This window comes from Martes martes (genome assembly GCF_963455335.1).
Source record: "Martes martes genome assembly, chromosome: 18".
Taxonomy (NCBI): domain Eukaryota; kingdom Metazoa; phylum Chordata; class Mammalia; order Carnivora; family Mustelidae; genus Martes; species Martes martes.
The window spans coordinates 38,871,010-38,888,382 of record NC_137906.1 but is presented as its reverse complement, the minus strand read 5'-3'; the positions used below and the strand labels follow the sequence as shown (position 1 = coordinate 38,888,382).

The 17,373-nt window shown below is 60.0% G+C and overlaps 2 protein-coding genes across 3 annotated transcripts; one reads left to right on the top strand and one right to left on the bottom strand.

Annotated features, from left to right (window-relative positions):
- The first annotated feature begins 179 nt into the window (after window positions 1–179).
- On the top strand, window positions 180–3,455 carry PAQR4 (progestin and adipoQ receptor family member 4). Its single transcript, XM_080830693.1, has 3 exons — window positions 180–455; window positions 1,777–1,998; window positions 2,150–3,455. The coding sequence occupies exons 1-3, from the start codon at window positions 290–292 to the stop codon at window positions 2,581–2,583; spliced, it is 822 nt and encodes a 273-aa protein (XP_080686819.1). The 5' UTR covers window positions 180–289; the 3' UTR covers window positions 2,584–3,455.
- PKMYT1 (protein kinase, membrane associated tyrosine/threonine 1) lies at window positions 3,451–9,080 on the bottom strand. 2 transcript variants are annotated; one of them, XM_080830691.1, is made up of 7 exons: window positions 7,294–9,080; window positions 6,019–6,512; window positions 5,214–5,320; window positions 4,925–5,097; window positions 4,683–4,840; window positions 3,806–3,904; window positions 3,451–3,720 (listed from the first exon to the last, which is right to left on the bottom strand). In XM_080830691.1, exons 1-7 carry the CDS (start codon window positions 7,642–7,644, stop codon window positions 3,609–3,611), a joined length of 1,494 nt encoding a protein of 497 aa, XP_080686817.1. In that variant the 5' UTR covers window positions 7,645–9,080; the 3' UTR covers window positions 3,451–3,608. The 2 variants fall into 2 exon arrangements, with proteins under 2 accessions (XP_080686817.1, XP_080686818.1); XM_080830692.1 differs by having other exon boundaries at window positions 3,476–3,720; window positions 3,818–3,904.
- Window positions 9,081–17,373: the final 8,293 nt, after the last annotated feature.

The following is a 17,373-nucleotide window of genomic DNA, read 5'->3' as shown; positions in this document are numbered from 1 at the left end:
GCCGCCGCCGCCGCCACGAGCTGTCCCTGCGGCTCGCCTGCCCCGGCAGGGCCGGCCGCACTGCGCTCCGGCGCCCCGCGCGTCCCCGGCCTCGGCCCCGGCGTGGGGGCGCCGGGCCCGCGCGTGCGCAGCGCGGGAGGGGGCGCGGGCCGGGACCCCCGGCCGGCGCGTGCGCGAACGGAGCCTGGGCGGCGGGCGGGCATCGGGATGAGTCTCCGCGCGCTGTGGCACCACTGAGGAGGAGGCCGGGGGCCGAGGGGAGCGCGGACCACCCGCGCCGGGCCGGGCCATGGCGTTCCTGGCCGGGCCGCGCCTGCTGGACTGGGCCAGCTCGCCACCGCACCTGCAGTTCAACAAGTTCGTGCTGACGGGCTACCGGCCGGCCAGCAGCGGCTCGGGCTGCCTGCGCAGCCTCTTCTACCTGCACAACGAGCTGGGCAACATCTACACGCACGGTGAGCCGCGCCCCGCATCCCACACCCGCGGCAGCCCTGCCCGAGCCTGGCCGGGGGCCGGAAGGCCGGCGAGCGCCCCACTGCTAAGGTCCTGGGCTGCCTGGGCCCTGGCACAGCCGGGAGCCGTGGTGACAAAGCTGCCACTGTCCCGGACGGAACTGTCCTTCCGCTCCCCGGGCGGGGCCCCGGGGCAGGCGAGGGAAGCAGTAGGGGACCAAGTCCGCTTAATCCCTCTGAGCCCGGGGAGGAGTCTGGTGTCCGCCCCCTTTCATAATCCCTGCATCTGGGGCACCCTCCCCCGCCCACATTCGTCCAGTAGATGGGTGTTGACTTCGGCTGCGAGGGGCCCAGGAAAAGAAGCCAGGCCTCAGCCCCTCCCCGTGCGGCTGCCCTGCCACCCCCGGGCCGGAGCAGCCCGGCCGCGAGGCTCCGCCTGGTGGCGGCTCCTTCCTCCCCCCCGGGCAGGCGCCCGGCCCCTCCTCCGCGGCCCTGCTCTGCTGACACAGCCCTGCCCGTCCTTGGGCTGCCCGGAGCCCGGAGAGGGGCCTGAGCAGACTGGGCCCAACCTTGGTACCTGCCTCACTGGGGTACTATGGCCCGGCCAGACCTTGGCTGGTGTGCAGCCTCAGTCTGCTGTGCCCACCTTTGACCCCTGTGAGGGCAATGCCAGTACCCAGGGGAAGGGGTAGGAATTGCCCTGGTTGGGGCCAAGAGAAATGGAGCACGGGGAAAAAAGTGCCTAAAGGAGACGGAACAAGCTTCTTCAGCCCCTCTCCCTTGCCTGACTTTGCCCCTTTCTGGAAGACAAAAAGATCCAAAGCCTCCTTGTGTCTGGTCACACAGGTTTTGGGAGAAGCAAGCTAAGTGACCAGGGGATCTGGTATCATTGCCCACATATCCTATTCAGAATTCAGCATGAGGTCATGCCTCCTTCTGGCTTCTGCTGACACACCAAGTTTGGGGGATTGGGGCCCCCGGCTTTCTGGGGAGGTAATGTGGCTGCCGGACGGGAACAGCGTGGGCGTTAAGACTGTGTCCGTGGGCCACCTGCTGGGCTCACCTGGGGCACTCACTCGGCGTCTTCAACTGAAGGTGTCGATAACCATCTCTACTTCCAGAATTGTGAGCTCTGCTGTCACGGAAGTTACTGAAGGCACAGGGGCTGCCCCTGTCAGAGGCCCGGCTGCTCTGTGCCGAGAGCACTGCCAAGACTGGTCTCGCCTCATCCCTCTTGTGTTATCTCTAGACCGTGGACTCCCTGAGGACGCGACTTGTCCTCTGTGCTCCAGCCGTGTGATGGGTCATTGTCTCCCTCCCCCAGGGCTGGCCTTGCTAGGCTTCCTGGTGCTGCTGCCGATGACCATGCCGTGGGGTCAGCTGGGCAAGGATGGCTGGCTGGGGGGCACGCACTGTGTGGCCTGCCTGGCACCCCCCGCAGGCTCCGTGCTCTATCACCTCTTCATGTGCCACCAAGGGGGCAGCGCTGTGTACACGCGACTCCTTGCCCTGGATATGTGCGGGGTCTGCCTCGTCAACACCCTCGGTGAGCCGAGGGATGGAGTGGGTCGGCTTGAAGGGTGGGAGCCGGTGGGGGGGGTGGAGGCAGGGGTCACTCACATAAGCCCTGGGTATAAAGGGCAGGCAGTTAGTTGCTCAGACTGATGTGCCTTCTCCTGCCTCTCTCTCCTGTACAGGGGCTCTGCCCATCATCCACTGCACCCTGGCCTGTAGGCCCTGGCTTCGCCCGGCCGCTCTGCTGGGCTACACCGTGCTGTCGGGTGTGGCCGGCTGGCGGGCCCTCACTGCTCCCTCCACCAGTGCCCGGCTCCGCGCCTTCGGCTGGCAGGCTGCGGCCCGTCTCCTGGTGTTTGGGGCCCGGGGAATGGGGCTGGGCTCCGGGGCTCCAGGCTCCCTGCCCTGCTACCTGCGCATGGATGCGCTGGCACTGCTCGGGGGGCTGGTGAACGTGGCCCGCCTGCCGGAGCGCTGGGGACCCGGCCGCTTCGACTACTGGGGCAACTCCCACCAGATCATGCACCTGCTCAGCGTGGGCTCTATCCTCCAGCTGCACGCCGGCGTCGTGCCCGACCTGCTCTGGGCCGCCCGCCACGCCTGTCCCCCAGACTGAGCCACCTCCCGCCTGCCACGCCGGCCTCCCGACAGTCCTCTGGAACCAACAGCGTGCTTCACTCCTGCTGCTGGTCTTGGAGGGGCCGATGGCCTGGATGCTTCCAGCAAACGGGACTTCCCCGCTGGGAGCCCTCATCTGTTCGTCCGTTTTTCCCTGTGGACTAACCTCTTCTACTCACACCTCGGAGCTCTGGCTTTCCCTCCCTGCTGCCTTCCTTCAGGGTACCGTCCGGGTAGGCTGGAAGGAACCCTTTCCTTCCTAGGCCTCAGTTCATCCTTTGTGACCTATGAGGGCATGGCTGGAGGGCCTCCGGGGTCATGTCTGGCTCTGACGGTTGGAACCCTACCAGCCCAGAGCCATGAGCCCACTCTGCCCCCACACATAAGGTATCTTACGGGTGCCTGGCCCAGCCTTCAGCCCCTATTTCCCGACTTTTGTCTTTCTGCTCCGCATGCCAGCCCTCCCTGCAGCCTGAGGCTCACCCCCGCTCTTCTCCCTTCTGTCCAGAGACTGTGGAGGGAGGGGTTTGGGCCACAGGACCAGTCTCTTATCCCAGGACCAAGGGGTAGGAGGGCAGCTGCAGCTGCTTTTTCCAGGCAGCGAGCACAGAGACATAAAGAGCCGAGGGGCACTGGACTCAGGGGCCCACTGGGCTGAGGCCCCCCCTCCACTTTGAGTGCCATGCTCTGATGGCCCGACCTGCACAGCGGGGACGTGCCTGCTCAGGAAATCTCGGCTACATGCAGCGCATGGCTCCTGCCTCCAGCCAGCTGGCCTGGGGCCCTGCATGAGGGCCCGGCCTCGGCCCACGCTGGGGCCGCAGACCCTGGGCAACATCAATAAAGGGGCAGGAAGCACAGTGTTGCCACAACAAACAAGCGTGGGTGCTCCCGAGATTCAAATACCTTTTATTAGACATGGGTAGGCAGGAGGCACCCCTGGAGCACCCAGAGGGACCCCAGCCTCCAGGAGGATTGGGGGGGAGGCTAAAAGGTTAAAAGCACTGAAGCTGGCCTGTAGACTCAGGTTGGGCCCAGTGAATCCTCAAATAGGCTGAGGAGGTTCCGAGGTTCAAAGGCGGGGAAGGAACCCCGAGGGGGCTCAGAGTCAATGTCACTTAGGTCCAGGGCATCCCTGGGGTGGGAGGGAAGAGAGACAAATGACAGTCAGGGTCTGAAAGCCACTACCTCCCACCCCCCTGGATTCTGGGCCTGCTCACCTCAGTGAGTACCTGTTCCGGGGGGCAGGGGAGCCGTTGCGGGGGGTGGAGGTGTTCCCGGCAGCCCTGGCCAGGACGGCCTCTGGAGAGAGTGAGAGCCTGCACGGGATGGGCCAGACAAGTAAGGTGTCGAGGGGTGGGTGGTGCACGGGGAGGAGGCCCCAGCTGGGTGGGAGCAGCAAGACCAACCCTGTCCCTATGCAGGTGCCAGGCTCCAGCCTGACATGGGTGGGGATGGGGACCCAGTGGGGAACAGCAGAAACACGGTGCCCTTTGACAGAAGCACTTTCACAACTCTGAAAGGCCACCTGACCACTCAAAGGCCACGTCCGTTCTGTCTCGGAACGCGTGGTTAGGACGGCGGGCTTTGTAGTGACCTTGTGGAGATGAAGCTTTTCGGGTACTTCCTGTCGATAGGAAGTGTCCCCGTGGCAAGGGGGTGACGTTTCCGCAAGGAAGGGGTTAATGGTGTGATTCCTCCTGAGGCCCGTGCCCCAAGCATGTGGTTCTCTTTTGCAGCAGTTTCTTAATTACAGCCCCTCACTTGGCCACCAGGAGTTTCCCAGGACCAGCTCCTCGAGCCTCATCTGTGGACACTGGCAGCCCCTGCTGCTGGGGGGGGGGACTTGGGCGGCAGTGCCCCAAGCCCAAAGTTGCCAGGTATGCTCTGCCCCACACATTCCCTACACCGAGCTCGGAAGAGACCGCAGCATTCACGGCCAGGCTGCACCCCACCGGCCTCGGTTCCCATCCCAGGGCATGACGTGGGCTAGGTTTGTGGGAAGGGTCCTGCTCACCACTAATCCTCTTGGGTCTGGGGCCCGGACGTGATGACCGCCCCTGTCCCCCGCCCCCAGCACCCTCAGCTCTCACCCACCCTGCGCTGTCATCATCCCAGCCGCTGGAGAGGCTGCTGTGTAGCAGGAGGCTGCAGGGTGGGGAGCCGGGCGGGGTGGCTGGGGGGCTCGGGGGCTGCAGCCAGCTGGCGGGGTGGGCCAGTCCATGCCAGAGCCAGCACAGCAAGGAGAGCAGGGCCTGCGGGGACAGGGACGGGGGAGGCAGATCAGACCCTGGGGTCGGGGAGCAGGGTGGGGCTCCCTGCCCCATCGCCCGACTTACCTGCCACAGGGCCCACCCTCGACCGAGGGCGTCAGCGGCCACGTACCACAGAACGCTCCAGGGCCGAGGCCGCCTGAGCATGGGCAAGGCCAGCAGAGCCGAGGCTGTGGCCCGCAGCTTGGGGTCAGGTTCCAGCATCATGGTGAGGACAGAACGCAGCTCGGAGGACAGGCCTGTCCACAGGGCAGGGCCATGTCAGGAGTGAGGGGCTCTAAGCCCAGTGTCCCCCACTGCCGGCCGTTCCCTCCCTGGGGCAGCACGGTCCTCTCCATCCGTGCCTTCTACTTACCAGCCGTGAACTCAGGGGGCAGATAGCCCTGGCGAAGCTGCTGCCAGCCCTCCCCGCCGTGGGGCAGCTCCATGTTGCACGCCACTTCCAGGATGGTGAGACCCAGACTGGGAAGGACGGGGGCAGTGACAGAAGAGGGGCAAGGTTGGCCTTGGGATGACAGACCCCAGAGCACCAGGCTGCCCAAGAAGAAGGTGGGGAAGGGGTGCTGTCTTCTGCCATGAGCCAGGGACGTGGTGGTGGGGGGCAGTTGGGGGGGTCCTGAGAAGGACCCAACAGGGCCAGTGATGGGACCGTGTCGTGCAGCATGGACCCTGGGCGGAGCACAGCCTACAGCAGCTGGTGAGCCCTCCCGGCACCCCTCACCGCCTGCACGGGCACTGTGGTTACTAATGTTCCCATCATGGTTCTGTGGATAAGGCTGGACAGGACTCTTCGAGGCCGAACAGGGTTATTAGCGTGGACGAGGGGCCCCAGTGCCTGGTCCAGTCCCAGCCTCACCATGTGCTAACTGGACTTTGGGCAAGTCCCTCAACACCACCGTGTCCATTATTGTAAGTGGGATCACTGTCTCCCCCGTGGGGGGTGTGGCGAGGATGGGGTGGACCCATGTGAAGCGGCTCCAGAGGGTTCGCTGCTTAGACAGCCTGTCTCTGCGGAACCCCCTTGACTACGGGGCAGGTTGTGCAGCCCGAGGCCGAGTCTTCCTGACTTTGGACTAGGGCGGCGCTTCCCTCCCTCTGCTAACTGCACCCCCCCACCCCACCCCCGCCCACCGCAGAGCCTCCCCCGTCCCAGGCCTCACCTGAACACGTCGGCCGCGGTCCCGTAGGAGCCCTGCAGCAGCTCGGGAGCCATGTACCGGGGGTCTCCCTCCTGGGCCTCTCCAGCTCCAGCTGTGCCCAGCTCCACCAGCAGCCCAAAGTCACCCAGCTTGCAACGGCCCCGGGGCCCCAGGAAGATGTTGGCAGGCTTGACGTCAAGGTGGACCAGGCCTTGGCCGTGGAGGTGAGCCAGGGCGAGCAGGGTGTCCCGCAGGTAGCCCCAGACCTGGGCCTCAGGCAGGCCGGTGCCCCAGGCCTCACAGTGCTGCTGCAGGCTGGGCCCGCACAGCTCCGTCTGCAGGTACAGGATGCCGCCCTCCTCCCAGGCTTGCTCCAGCCGCACACAGCGCGGGTGCTGTCCCACCTTCTCGTGGCCGCCGACCTCGGCCAGCTTGCGGGCCCGGTCCTTGGGGCCCCGGAATGGTGACATGGAGCGCTTTATTGCATAGAGCCGGCCGTCTTCCTTAGAGCGTACCTGGAAGGGAGGTGGTGGCCGCGGGGGGGACGGGAGGGGGCACCGGCACTTAGGAGCCTGCCGGGCAGGTTCTATTATGACCGCACATGACGTTCTAGCAGAGCTACCTTAGGGAGACCCGCGCATGTGCAATCGCGACACTAGAGGACCCACTCATTTAAGAGCTCGAAGTCTCGACCCAGGAGGGTCTCTGTGGCCCGCGGTTGTGTGAGCGCCGGCTGCAGAACCGCATGGGCAGGGTGAGCGCCGTGTGGAATATAAAGTGAGTTTGTTTCTCAATGGCCAACTCTGGACATGTATAGAGAAAGGTCTGGAAGGAAAGACACCGCCCTGAGAGGCACAGTAGTTGCCTCTGCGAAGAACGGGTCTAGGGGCCGTTGTTGTTTGTACTTTTTAACAACAAAATTGTCTCCCGTGTAGTACTTGTGTAAGGAGAATGACCATTTTAAAGGGAATATAAATGATTGGAAATATTTTTTAAGAAAAAAAAAAAGTGGCATGGAGGGTGTAGCCTGGGTGCCTGCTTGCCTGAGGTGATGGGGGAAGGGCGCACCGCACAGAGCGGGCCTGCTCCACGGCAGGAGAAAGGGCAGCCGGGAGCCACTGTGCGGTGTGCCAGGCTCGGGGCGAGGGGAGCGTGGGTACTGGGGGGCCTGAGCAGGGGGACGGGGAAAGCAGTCAAATCAGGCACTGACGATGGGAGCCTGTCAAGCCATGAGAAGCAGGGGAGGGACGCGGGGGGGGGTCCCCCAGTAGGCCCAGGGAGTTTCCCCCCACTCACCTTGAAGACCTCTCCGTAAGAGCCGTGGCCCAGGCGGCCAAGCCTCTGGAAACTCTGTTGGAAAAAGGACTCCGGCCGGCTGGGGTCATACGAGGGGCTCTGCAGGGTCTCAGAGGCTTTGCCTCGGAATGACACCCTCCGGGGCTGCGGCTGGTGCCAGCCCGGGGTCCGAGGAGGGAAGAGGCGGCTGACGGGGATGCTGCCCTTGGCAGGGGGCCGGGGTGGGAGGCTCCGACTGAGCCCCCCAGGCCTCTTGAGGGAGAAGCCAGGTTCGGCATGGCGGAAGTAGGCTGGGACTGGGACAGGGGTACCACTCAGCGGGGGAGGGGTGCCCTCCGTGGGCACGGGCATGGCCAGCGCAGGAGACCCCAAGTGTACAGTACAGAGCACTGTGTCCACTCAAACAGTGCCTGATCCTGTGGCCCCAAAGGGGCTTCGGAAGAGAGCCACGCCCACTCCGCACACACGTTCAGCTTTAAACATGGAGGCCACAGGGACACCGAGCACCTGCGGGAGAAGGCAGAGGACAAATATGTATACGTCAGCACACAGTCATCTGTACCTTGGAGGTCATAGAAGCATAAAGTGAAAAGCCCAAGGCCATGTCCTAGAGACTCCCGCAGCCCAGCAGAGTTTAAGCTGAGGCAGGTTCTGGAGCCAGACCGCCTGCCTGTGTGTCCCTGCCCCGTCACAACCAGCTGTTTGGCCTGAAAATTTACACCTTCTTCCCAAAATGTAAGGCGGAAATATTAACACAGGCCCAGCATCTCTTATCTCAATTCAAAAGTAAAAACAAAGGTCTGAAGCCAAGTTTCTTTCCCGACTTCTATCTCCTAGCTGTGGGGCTGAAACTCATTTCATGAAGCTCCACTTCCCGCTCCGGGTGGCCGAGGTTGCGTTCCCGGCAGGTGCAGCAGACAGGCCGGGGGCTCCCTCTGCCATCAGCCCCTGCTCAAGAGGCAAAAGCTCAACCTCGGGGCCAGGGGGCTGGGAACACGGAGGCCTGATCGCTCAAGCCCAAGCTCATTCACAGGAAGGAGGCTCCCCCGTGGGAAAGGTGAGCAGAAAAGGCCAGAGGCTGCTGTCCCCACCCTAAGGCAGCAGTGTCACCCAGGGAGACAGGCACCACTGTCCCTGCCCTCAGCTGCAGAGCTGCGGCCTAGGGATTCTGCCTATGGAGAAGCAGACAATGACACAGAAAGTTCTGAGGCTCTCTCTGGGGGGGAAAAAAAAAGACTTTCTTTGAAACAATGTGTGGGAAGTTCAATCTTAAAGGCGCTCTCAAAGTCAGTAGAGGTTTTGGTGGTAAGCAAATGCGAGGAAGGTGGCACCACCATTAGTGCAACAAAGTACTCCATGGGCCAGCCAGCTTACCAGAAAGGACTGGGGAAGGAGACAGCTAGCAAGAGCCCTGCTGGGGTCAGAACACACCCCAAACACTGAGTGCAAAAACTCCCTTGTTAAAGGAGCCCCAAGTTAATTAGATCAGTCTATGGAGCAGTGGAGCCCGAGGCAGCATCTGAAACAGTGGGACAATCAGCCCACAACTGGTATAGTAAGAGCTGAGGGTGGGGAAGGGCAGAGAGAGCCCCCGGGAAGCCCCTGGTACTCCAAGGGGTACACGGGGTGCCCGGCTGGGCCCTCCGAGGAGGGGGTGAGAGAGATGTCAGTACAAGGGCCCAGCCGGTCATGAAGCAAATAAACAAGCAAACAAAGTCACAAGCCGCAGAGGACCAGTGAGAAATCAGTACCCACCGTTGCTATAGCACTGTCTAAAATATCCAGTTTTCCAGAACAACAAAAAATTAGAAGACACACAAAGACTAGGAAAGTGTGACCCACACACAGGAACAGAGCAGGTGACAGAAACGACCGGTAAGAGGGACCAGATGTCAGATTTCCTGGATGAAGATGTCAAAGTAGCCACTCCAACTGCGTTCAAAGAACTAAAGGGAACTGTGCTTAAAGAGAACTGTGATGACACCACCTCACCAAATAAAGAATATTGATAATAAGGTAGAAATTATAAAAAGAACAAAGTGGAAATTATGGAAATGAAACGTGTAATACCGAAACGGGAACATTCCCGGGAGGTGTCCAACAGTGGATTTGAACTGGCAGGATGGTAGCCAGTCTGAAGACAGAAGGAGAGAGATTATTCAGTCTGGGGAACAGAGCCTCAGAGAAAAGTAGAACACCGTTAAGTACACCAGCGTCGGCGGAATGGCACGTAGGAAGGAGAGAAGAGAAGCAGCAGGGAAAACACAGTAAGAAATAGCAGGGGGGAAAAAAAAAAAAAGAAATAGCAGGGGGGGCACCTCCCCGCTGCGATTCCCAGAAAAACCTCCCGCCCCAAGAGAAACGCATCGACCTAGCCAACGAGCTCAATGAACTTCAGGTAGGACAAGCCAAGAGATCCACATCCAGACACATCGTATTAAAAAATGCTGACAGCCAAAAACAAGGACACAATCTTAAGAGTGGCAAGAGGGAATAGGACTCATCACCGATAAGCCTCCCACCCCAGGAGGTTAACTGCTCACTTCTCACCAGAAACAGCCAGTGCCAGAAGGCGGTGGGGTATTCAGAGTGTCGGGGGCGGGGCGGGGGGGTGGAGTTTGTCCACCAAGAATTCTATATCCAACAAACTATCTTTCAAAAATAGAGGCAAAATAGGGATGCCTGGGCGGCTCAGTCAGTTAAGTGTCTGCCTTCAGCTAAGGTCATGATCCCAGGACCCTGGGATCGAGCCCCACATCCAGCTCCCTGTTTGGCGGGGAGCCTGCTTCTCCCCCTGCCACGTCCTCTGCTTGTGCTCTCTCTCTCTCTGTCAAATAAATAAATAAAATATTTTTTTAAAAAAGCCAAAATAAAGACATTCCTGGATAAAAACAAAAAATTCATTGCTAATAGAGCTGCTTTATAAGAAAAACTAAAGGTAGTTCTCCATGCTAAAAGCACATGATTCCAAATAGTAATCAGAATCTATATGAAGAAACAAAGCACTGATAAAAGTAATTATGTGGTTTTGAAGGGGCGGGGGGTGGGAAGTTGGGCCAGCCTGGTGGCGGGTATTGTGGAGGGCACATATTGCATGGAGCACTGGGTGTGGTGCATAAACAATGAATTCTAGTACACTGAAAAGTAATTAAAAAAAAAAGTAATTATGTGAAACAGAAGACAATGTGGGGCGCCTGGGTGGCTCAGATGGTTAAGCCTCTGCCTTCGGCTCAGGTCATGATCTCAGGGTGCTGGGATTGAGCCTCATGTCAGGCGCTCAGCTCATTGCGGAGTCTGTTTCTCCCTCTTCCTCTGCCCCTCCCCCTGCTTGCGCTCTCTCTGTCTCTCTCTCAAATGAACAAATAAAACCTTTAAAGGAAGTGTTAACGTTAACATGTAAATATGTATTTCTTCTCTTAGCTGATTTAAAAAGCAATTGTACAAAACAATATGTATGTAATTGTATGTTGGGCATACTAAGTATAGAAATGTAACGTACATACTGTTAGCCCAAAAGAGCTGGGTGGACACAGAACGATACTGGACTGGGAGGTGACACCAGGTGAATCCACAGGAACAAGTGAAGAGAATCAGAAATGATAAATAAGGTCAATATAACAAACATTATACATATAATTCTTCCCTCAGCTTGTCAAAGAAAGTAAAGATGACATAAATGAATGGAAACACATTACATGTTAGATCCAAAGAATTAACATAGATTTTAAAAAATGGCAACACTTTCCAAACTGATCTACAGATTCAGTAGAATCAGAATCAGAATCCCAGCTGGCTTCTTTGTAGAAATTGAGAAACTGATCATACACAATTTCACAGGTCCCAGAATAGTCGAAACAAATTTGGAAGTCTTGCATTTCCCGGTTGTAAAGCTACAGGAATCAGAACAGTGGTATTCACAGAAGGACAGATGTATAGATCACTGAAATGCAACTGAGAGTTTAGAAATAAACCCTGACACTCACAGTCAACTGATTTGGACAAGGGTGCTGAAACCATTCAGTGGGAAAGAAGTCGTCTCTACAAACAGTGCTGGAATGACTGGATCTCTACATGCAACAATCATCGAGCAGAAAACTCTGACTTAACTTCTTTTTCCCTCTAACAGTGAATATTCATGTATTTCTTTCTTTTTTTTAAAGATTTTATTTATTTATTTGACAGACAGAAATCACAAGTAGGCAGAGACACAGGCAGAAAGAGAGGAAGGGAAGCAGGCTCCCTGCTGAGCAGAGAGCCCGATGCGGGGCTCGATCCCAGGACCCCGAGATCCTGACCTGAGCCGAAGGCAGAGGCTTTAACCCACAGAGCCACCCAGGTGCCTCTATTCATGTATTTCTTGACAGAAATATTAATGGGTTTGATTATGGGATGATGTCCTGGGCCCACAGGTGATGTTACATATAAATGTTGTGTGTACCCTATTAGCTTTCTAAAATCAAGAGACATGTTGAATTCAGAAACACACCGAGCCACAGGACGTTGTGGACCGTAATACCTCAGGGAAGGTTCAGCCCAGTGTCTGGCATACAGATCCCCCAGTAAATGCTGTTACATAACAAGTAATATATAATAGTGTTCTGAGCCGTAACTGAAGGAACACACAAAGTGCAACCGTCCCAAGGTGTGTGTTGGGAGAGAAAGGGCTCTTATGTTGCTATAATGTTATAACAGAAACAAAAACAAGAAGACCAAAGAGGAGTCGTCCAATTTGGAGAGGAAGCCACAGTGTATCAAAAGATACCATACCCAGCAGGGAGTGAGTCAGTAACAGAACCAGGAGGGAGCAATCGTCTGAAGTGTGCCCTCCAGTAGCTGGGACAGTGAGAGGACAGGGGAGGGATACCTCCCCCCCCCTCCCCCCGGGCCTGCGGGGAAGACACCCTACACCCTGTGGGGACCCTCCCTCCGCCGGTGTTCACCTCAGGATTCCCACGTCAGGTTTCTTCGAGTGCAGAACCAGGGTGTCAGAACCCCCTCCAGCGCTGGTTAGAGGCCCAGTCCCAGCATGTTGGGGACACCAGGCACCTGCCTCTTAAACCAGTTCTCAGACCACCCCAATATCCCTTGCATTCTAGCACCACTTGGCCTGGCCAAACAGCTTTGGGGAGGGGACAAGGGAGAGAGAAGGAACAGGGGCTCCCCCGAGAGTCCAGGGTGGCCCGGAGCGGGCCGGCCTGCGTGACCTCTGGAGCTTTCTCACCCTCTCACTGGGCCGGACACATCGCTGACCACGGTCTACCGCGCTAGACTGTGAGCTCCTCCCGGGCAGGGCCACAGCTGGTTCACCTCCGTGGACGTGGGGAAACCCTGGCCGACATCCGAAGAGACCGGCTGTCAAGGGTGAGGAGCTACTCCCGGGGAGGGGCCAGTAAGGGGGGGGGGCGTGTTCGGGGAAAGGCGCTCCCAGAAAAGGGGACTGGGAGGCCGGGGAAGGCCGGGAGGGCCGGGGCCCGCCCCGGGAGCCGAGGCAGGGCAGAGGGCGGGGCCGCCGCGGGCAGGGCGCGACCCCGCGGGGCCGGGAGCGGTTGAGGCTGACCCCGGCAGGGGCTGTCACGGGGCAGAGGCTGACGGGAGGGGAGTCCCGGCCCACCCCCCTCAGGACCCGGCCTGGGCTCACCTGGAGGGGTGGGCGGGGAGCAGCTCGGCAAGGTCCCAGGTTCCGGGTCGGCAGAGGCTGCGGAGGCCCCCGGGGCGGTCAGGCGGGCTGGGGTCTGCGGCCGACAGCTCTCTACCGGAGGACTCTCGGAGGGGAACGGCCCGTGAACGCGCGCAGAGCCGGCTCGCGCCAAAAATTCCAAACCGGCCTCGAGGCCCCGCCCAGGAACGCCTCCTGCTCCGCCCACCCCCCGATGCAGCCCATCAGAGGCGCCCAGGGCGTCGGGGCTCCGCCCCCCACGTCTCTGCGTGCGCGTCACCGGGCCCGCTCCGCCGGCTCCTCAGGCCGTGCCCTCTCACTGCGCAGGCGCGACGTCTCCTCGGCGCCAGCCGGGGCGGAGGCTGCGACGCGGGGCGGAGTCCCGGTTGAGGGGTGGCGCGGGGTCCGAGTTGGCCGGCGGACCTCTCCCACTCGGTTCCCGGGATGTGGACAGACCTCCAGACCCCAGTCCCGCACCCACCGCCCTCGCCTCGCTGGCTTGGTTTTCGAGACTGTAAAAAGGGGCGGTTTGCCCCAGAGGTGCCCCAGGAGGCGGTCCCTCGGGACCAGACGGGAAGTCCCTGCGGCCTCCGGGTCCCAGCGGGGTGGGGCGCCCTGGGTTCGCTGGCTCCCTCGTGCCTGCCGTGCACCTCACCGGGATGCCAGACATTCTCCCCACCCCCCGGGGAAGCCCTGCAGACTGGCCGCGGCCGCCTCCGAGGCAGCCCTAACCATCCTCTGGATTTGAGATTCGAGCTCAACTCAACCCTGCCTCAGCCCCTCCCGGGCTGAACGACCTTGGGAACGCACCGGGCCTTTCCGAGCTTCGGATTAGTCTCTTCTCCTGCAAAAACTGGGCTGATTGATGCAGCTTTCCCCAAGCAGCTAGAGGTTCAAATTGGATGATCCCCTTAAAGTCCTTAGCGGGGAGCCGGGCAGGGCAAGGGCTGGTTCCTAACAATAGCGCGGCTGGGGGTTGCCCCTTCCTTCACATGGGGCACCTTTTATCCGTTTAACGGGGTGCTACCAGGCCACCCTCTCTAGAACACTCCCCATCTTGTCGCATCTCGTTTCTCACCTTATTTTCGTCTTACACTTCCTCTGTCTGAAATCCTGTCCTCTGTTTACTGGTTTATTTGTTGACCACCCATCCCCCAAGTTTCTGACAGGTTAGGGTTCCCAGCCCATGGTGCCTGCACCTTCAGGGAACATTCCAGTTCATGGACCAGCACGGCAGGGCCTGGCATATCAGGTTAGGCCCATAGACCTGGAGCTTCTCTGGGAGCTGGATCCCCCCCTCCACACCCTTCCTTTGCATTTGCATCTCTGCCAGCCACAGCCCCTGTGACTCAGGCTGGATCCTTGTGAAAGACCCCAAGCTTGTCCCCAGGAGGCCTGGGGAAGCAGGTGGGCCTCTCTCCAGCTGCCATCCCCTCTGCCAGTCCCATCTCCCAGGAGTCCAGGACATTGGGCTTCTTCCAGCTGCCCAGTCTTGAAAGCCTGCTTTGCAATTATTTAAAGTAAATATTTTTAAAATTCAGAAATATACTGCCAAGGGATATTTCCCTCTGTGGAAGGACTGTATTATGAAGTTAAGTACAGAGAGTAGGAGAGAGCACCGATCATGGCATAAGGATAATTAGGGCTCTACCCTGCTTTGCTATACAGGTAAGCTATGCTGTCGTGAGCGAGTTGCTTTATGTTTCTGGACCTGTTTCCATGTTTGTAAAATGGAGATGATAGTTCCTCCGTCCTTGTAGGGTAGGAGCACTACATAAGAAAATGAATGCAAAGGGATTAGCTCAAGGCCGAGCAAGCACACAGTAGGAGCTTACTCACCGTTTAATAATAACAGCAACATTCTGTCATTTGTATCGAGTTGTACAGGTTTTCAAAGCAGCTGCCTGGGCCAAAAGGAAGTTCCTGGGTAGAGGAACCAACCCCACACCCGCCCCGGGACCACAGGGGCAGAGGCAAGGGCGCGCAGGCTTTGAGACCAAAGAACTTGGAGGGGGCTGGGCCCGCGAAGAAGCGCCCCCCGCCCCGCCCCCGGCCCCCGGCCCCCGGCCCAAGTGCTAGGTTCCCGGGGTCCCGCCCGCGCTCAGGTGAGAGCCGGCTCGAGCCCAGCGCGCCCCCGTGTGTCCCGTCGCCGCAACAGCTCCGTGGCCACACCCAGACTCTCCCAGGGAAGTCGGACTAACGTGACTTAAGCAAAGCAGAGAAAGGACGGCCCAGGTGCAAACAGGGCACCGTAACGAAGAGGGGATTGTGGTGGGTGCGTCGGGGGAGCTGGTCTTGGTGTCAGGTGCGGTGGGTGTTGTATAGGTGTGTTCCAGTGTGCGTTTGTCTTACGCACGCTTTCGGGTGTGTGCCTCATTTCACACTAGCACAGGTTTAATAAACCGGTGGGGGGTGGAGACAGGGAGTTAACAAAGGTCGGCGTTGGGAGGGCCTGGAGGTGCCGGCATCGGTGTCCCCGAGGCAGCCAGGGCAGGGGTCTGCACTGAAGAGCTGCCTGATGGAAGGCAGAGCGGGGGACACGAGGGGATTGAGCACAGTCGCAGGTTCACGGGGCGCCTGCCTCCCCTCCAGCTGTCCTCCCCAAATTCCCTCCCACCCCGGCAGGTGCTACTCTGAGCAGCTGGCTGGGAGTCTGCTGACGGGCTTTGCCATTTTAGGCGACACGCTTCCTGGGCCTCTGCTTTGCGCTCCCAACACCCAGCTGTCGCCTTGCCCTGGGCTCTTAGCTCTATCCCCTCCAAGTTGCTCCTCTCCTTGGAAGCTGAGCCACCACGTCCCCTCACGCCTGGGAGAGAAGGTTCCCGAGGCTGGGACTCCATCAGGGGCTCTCCCGGCCCCCACGTGGTCCAGCGGCTCTTAGCCCGGCTGGCTTGGGCCAGCCTGGGGATGACCTGAAGGGACTGGATGTGTGGGGTCGGGGTGGCGCCGCTGCATGGGCCAGGGGTGCCCCACTGGGCTTGGCCCCCAGCAGCATGAAGCTGGCCCAAGCCCCAGGCTGGCTGGCATTTTCCACCGGCCCATGCCAGCCCCCAGGCAGCCTGGCAGTGGCGGTGGGCACCAGCATTCCCTTTGGCAGAAGACTCGCAGGCACTCGGCCTGAACCCCCCGCATGGCCCCTCCTGGTCTGTGCCCACCTCCTCGTGGGCCAAGCTTCCCTGGCACCCAGTGGGGCAAGCCTCGTGTCTGGGTCTGTGGAGGGGGCTGTTAGCTATACCGAGGCTGAAGCACACATCTTGGGCCCAGAGCGACGTAAGGCAGGCAGAGAGCAAGGCAGTGTCTGGGGTAACTGGGCCTGCAGACTGTCTGTCTTCAAATCCCAGGCCCCCTGCTTGGAGCTGTAGGACCTGAGCCCACTCCCTTCTCTGCTTGTTGCCCATCTGTAAGACGGAATAAGAAGCAGCTCCCCCCAGTAGCCCTGACACCACACTGGACGTCAGTGTCATCGTTGTAGAGGAAAGAGAACGGGCTCAGGGAGGCTGGGTTCCTGCTCTGGCCTCCCGGCTGGTAGAGCGGGTATTTGAACCCCGTCGGAATTTGAATCCAGTGGCTGGCCGGGTAACCACAAGCCCACTCCGAGGCCCTGGAGGAGACCACGGAGCCGGTGCTTGCCTTTACGGGGTGGAGCAGGTGGCCCGGCAGGAAGCCGTCCCCGGGGAATCTGCAGAGATCGTCCCAGCTGTTCTGGGCTCTCATGGGATGGCTGGGCCCAGGGGCCACTTTGGGGCCCCTCCCAGCAGCCAGTAAAAGGTCCAGCCCTCAGGACTCTGGCTCATAGCTCTATGCCAGGCAGGGGAAGCAGTGGGCACATGGGGGCGCCTTACCGGGGGGCACCGGGCTGAGGGGACCTAGTGGGAACGGAGGGGCCGTGGGAGTGTGGTCCTGGGGTGCAGCCTGGGATGTGGGTGGGAGGACATGGACAGGCACGTCTCCGTGCTGGGAGGCATCTGCTCAAAGCCCTGCTGTCCCATGTGGCTAGAGGTGGCCCCTGCGTGTGCCATGGTCTTGGGAGCCCTGCAGCAGGCCGACTCCCCGCTGTAGCCCCTGTCTAGGCCCCCACCCCGTCAGGCAGCCCCACCTGATAGGCCGCCCTCCTTAGCCAGAGGTGCCAGGAGGGGCTGGCTGGGCAGGGGCCAGACCCTCAGACAGACAGGGTGTGGAACCTTCTGGACAAGGGCCCAGAGGGGCTGAGTCACTGCTGTCCCCAGCCAGCTCAGAGGTGGGGGTTCACTCCTGGCACTTCCAGGCCTGCCTCTTCTGTCTTCCCGTACTTGGCTCCCCACCAAGCCCCCCACCTGGCCCGGGCTCCAGGCTCTTCTGCCACCCTAGAAACAGAGCGCTTCCTATCTCCACTGGCCCTAGGCAGTGCGCCTCCCTCCAGCCCCCCGGCCTTGGAGTCTCTGCTG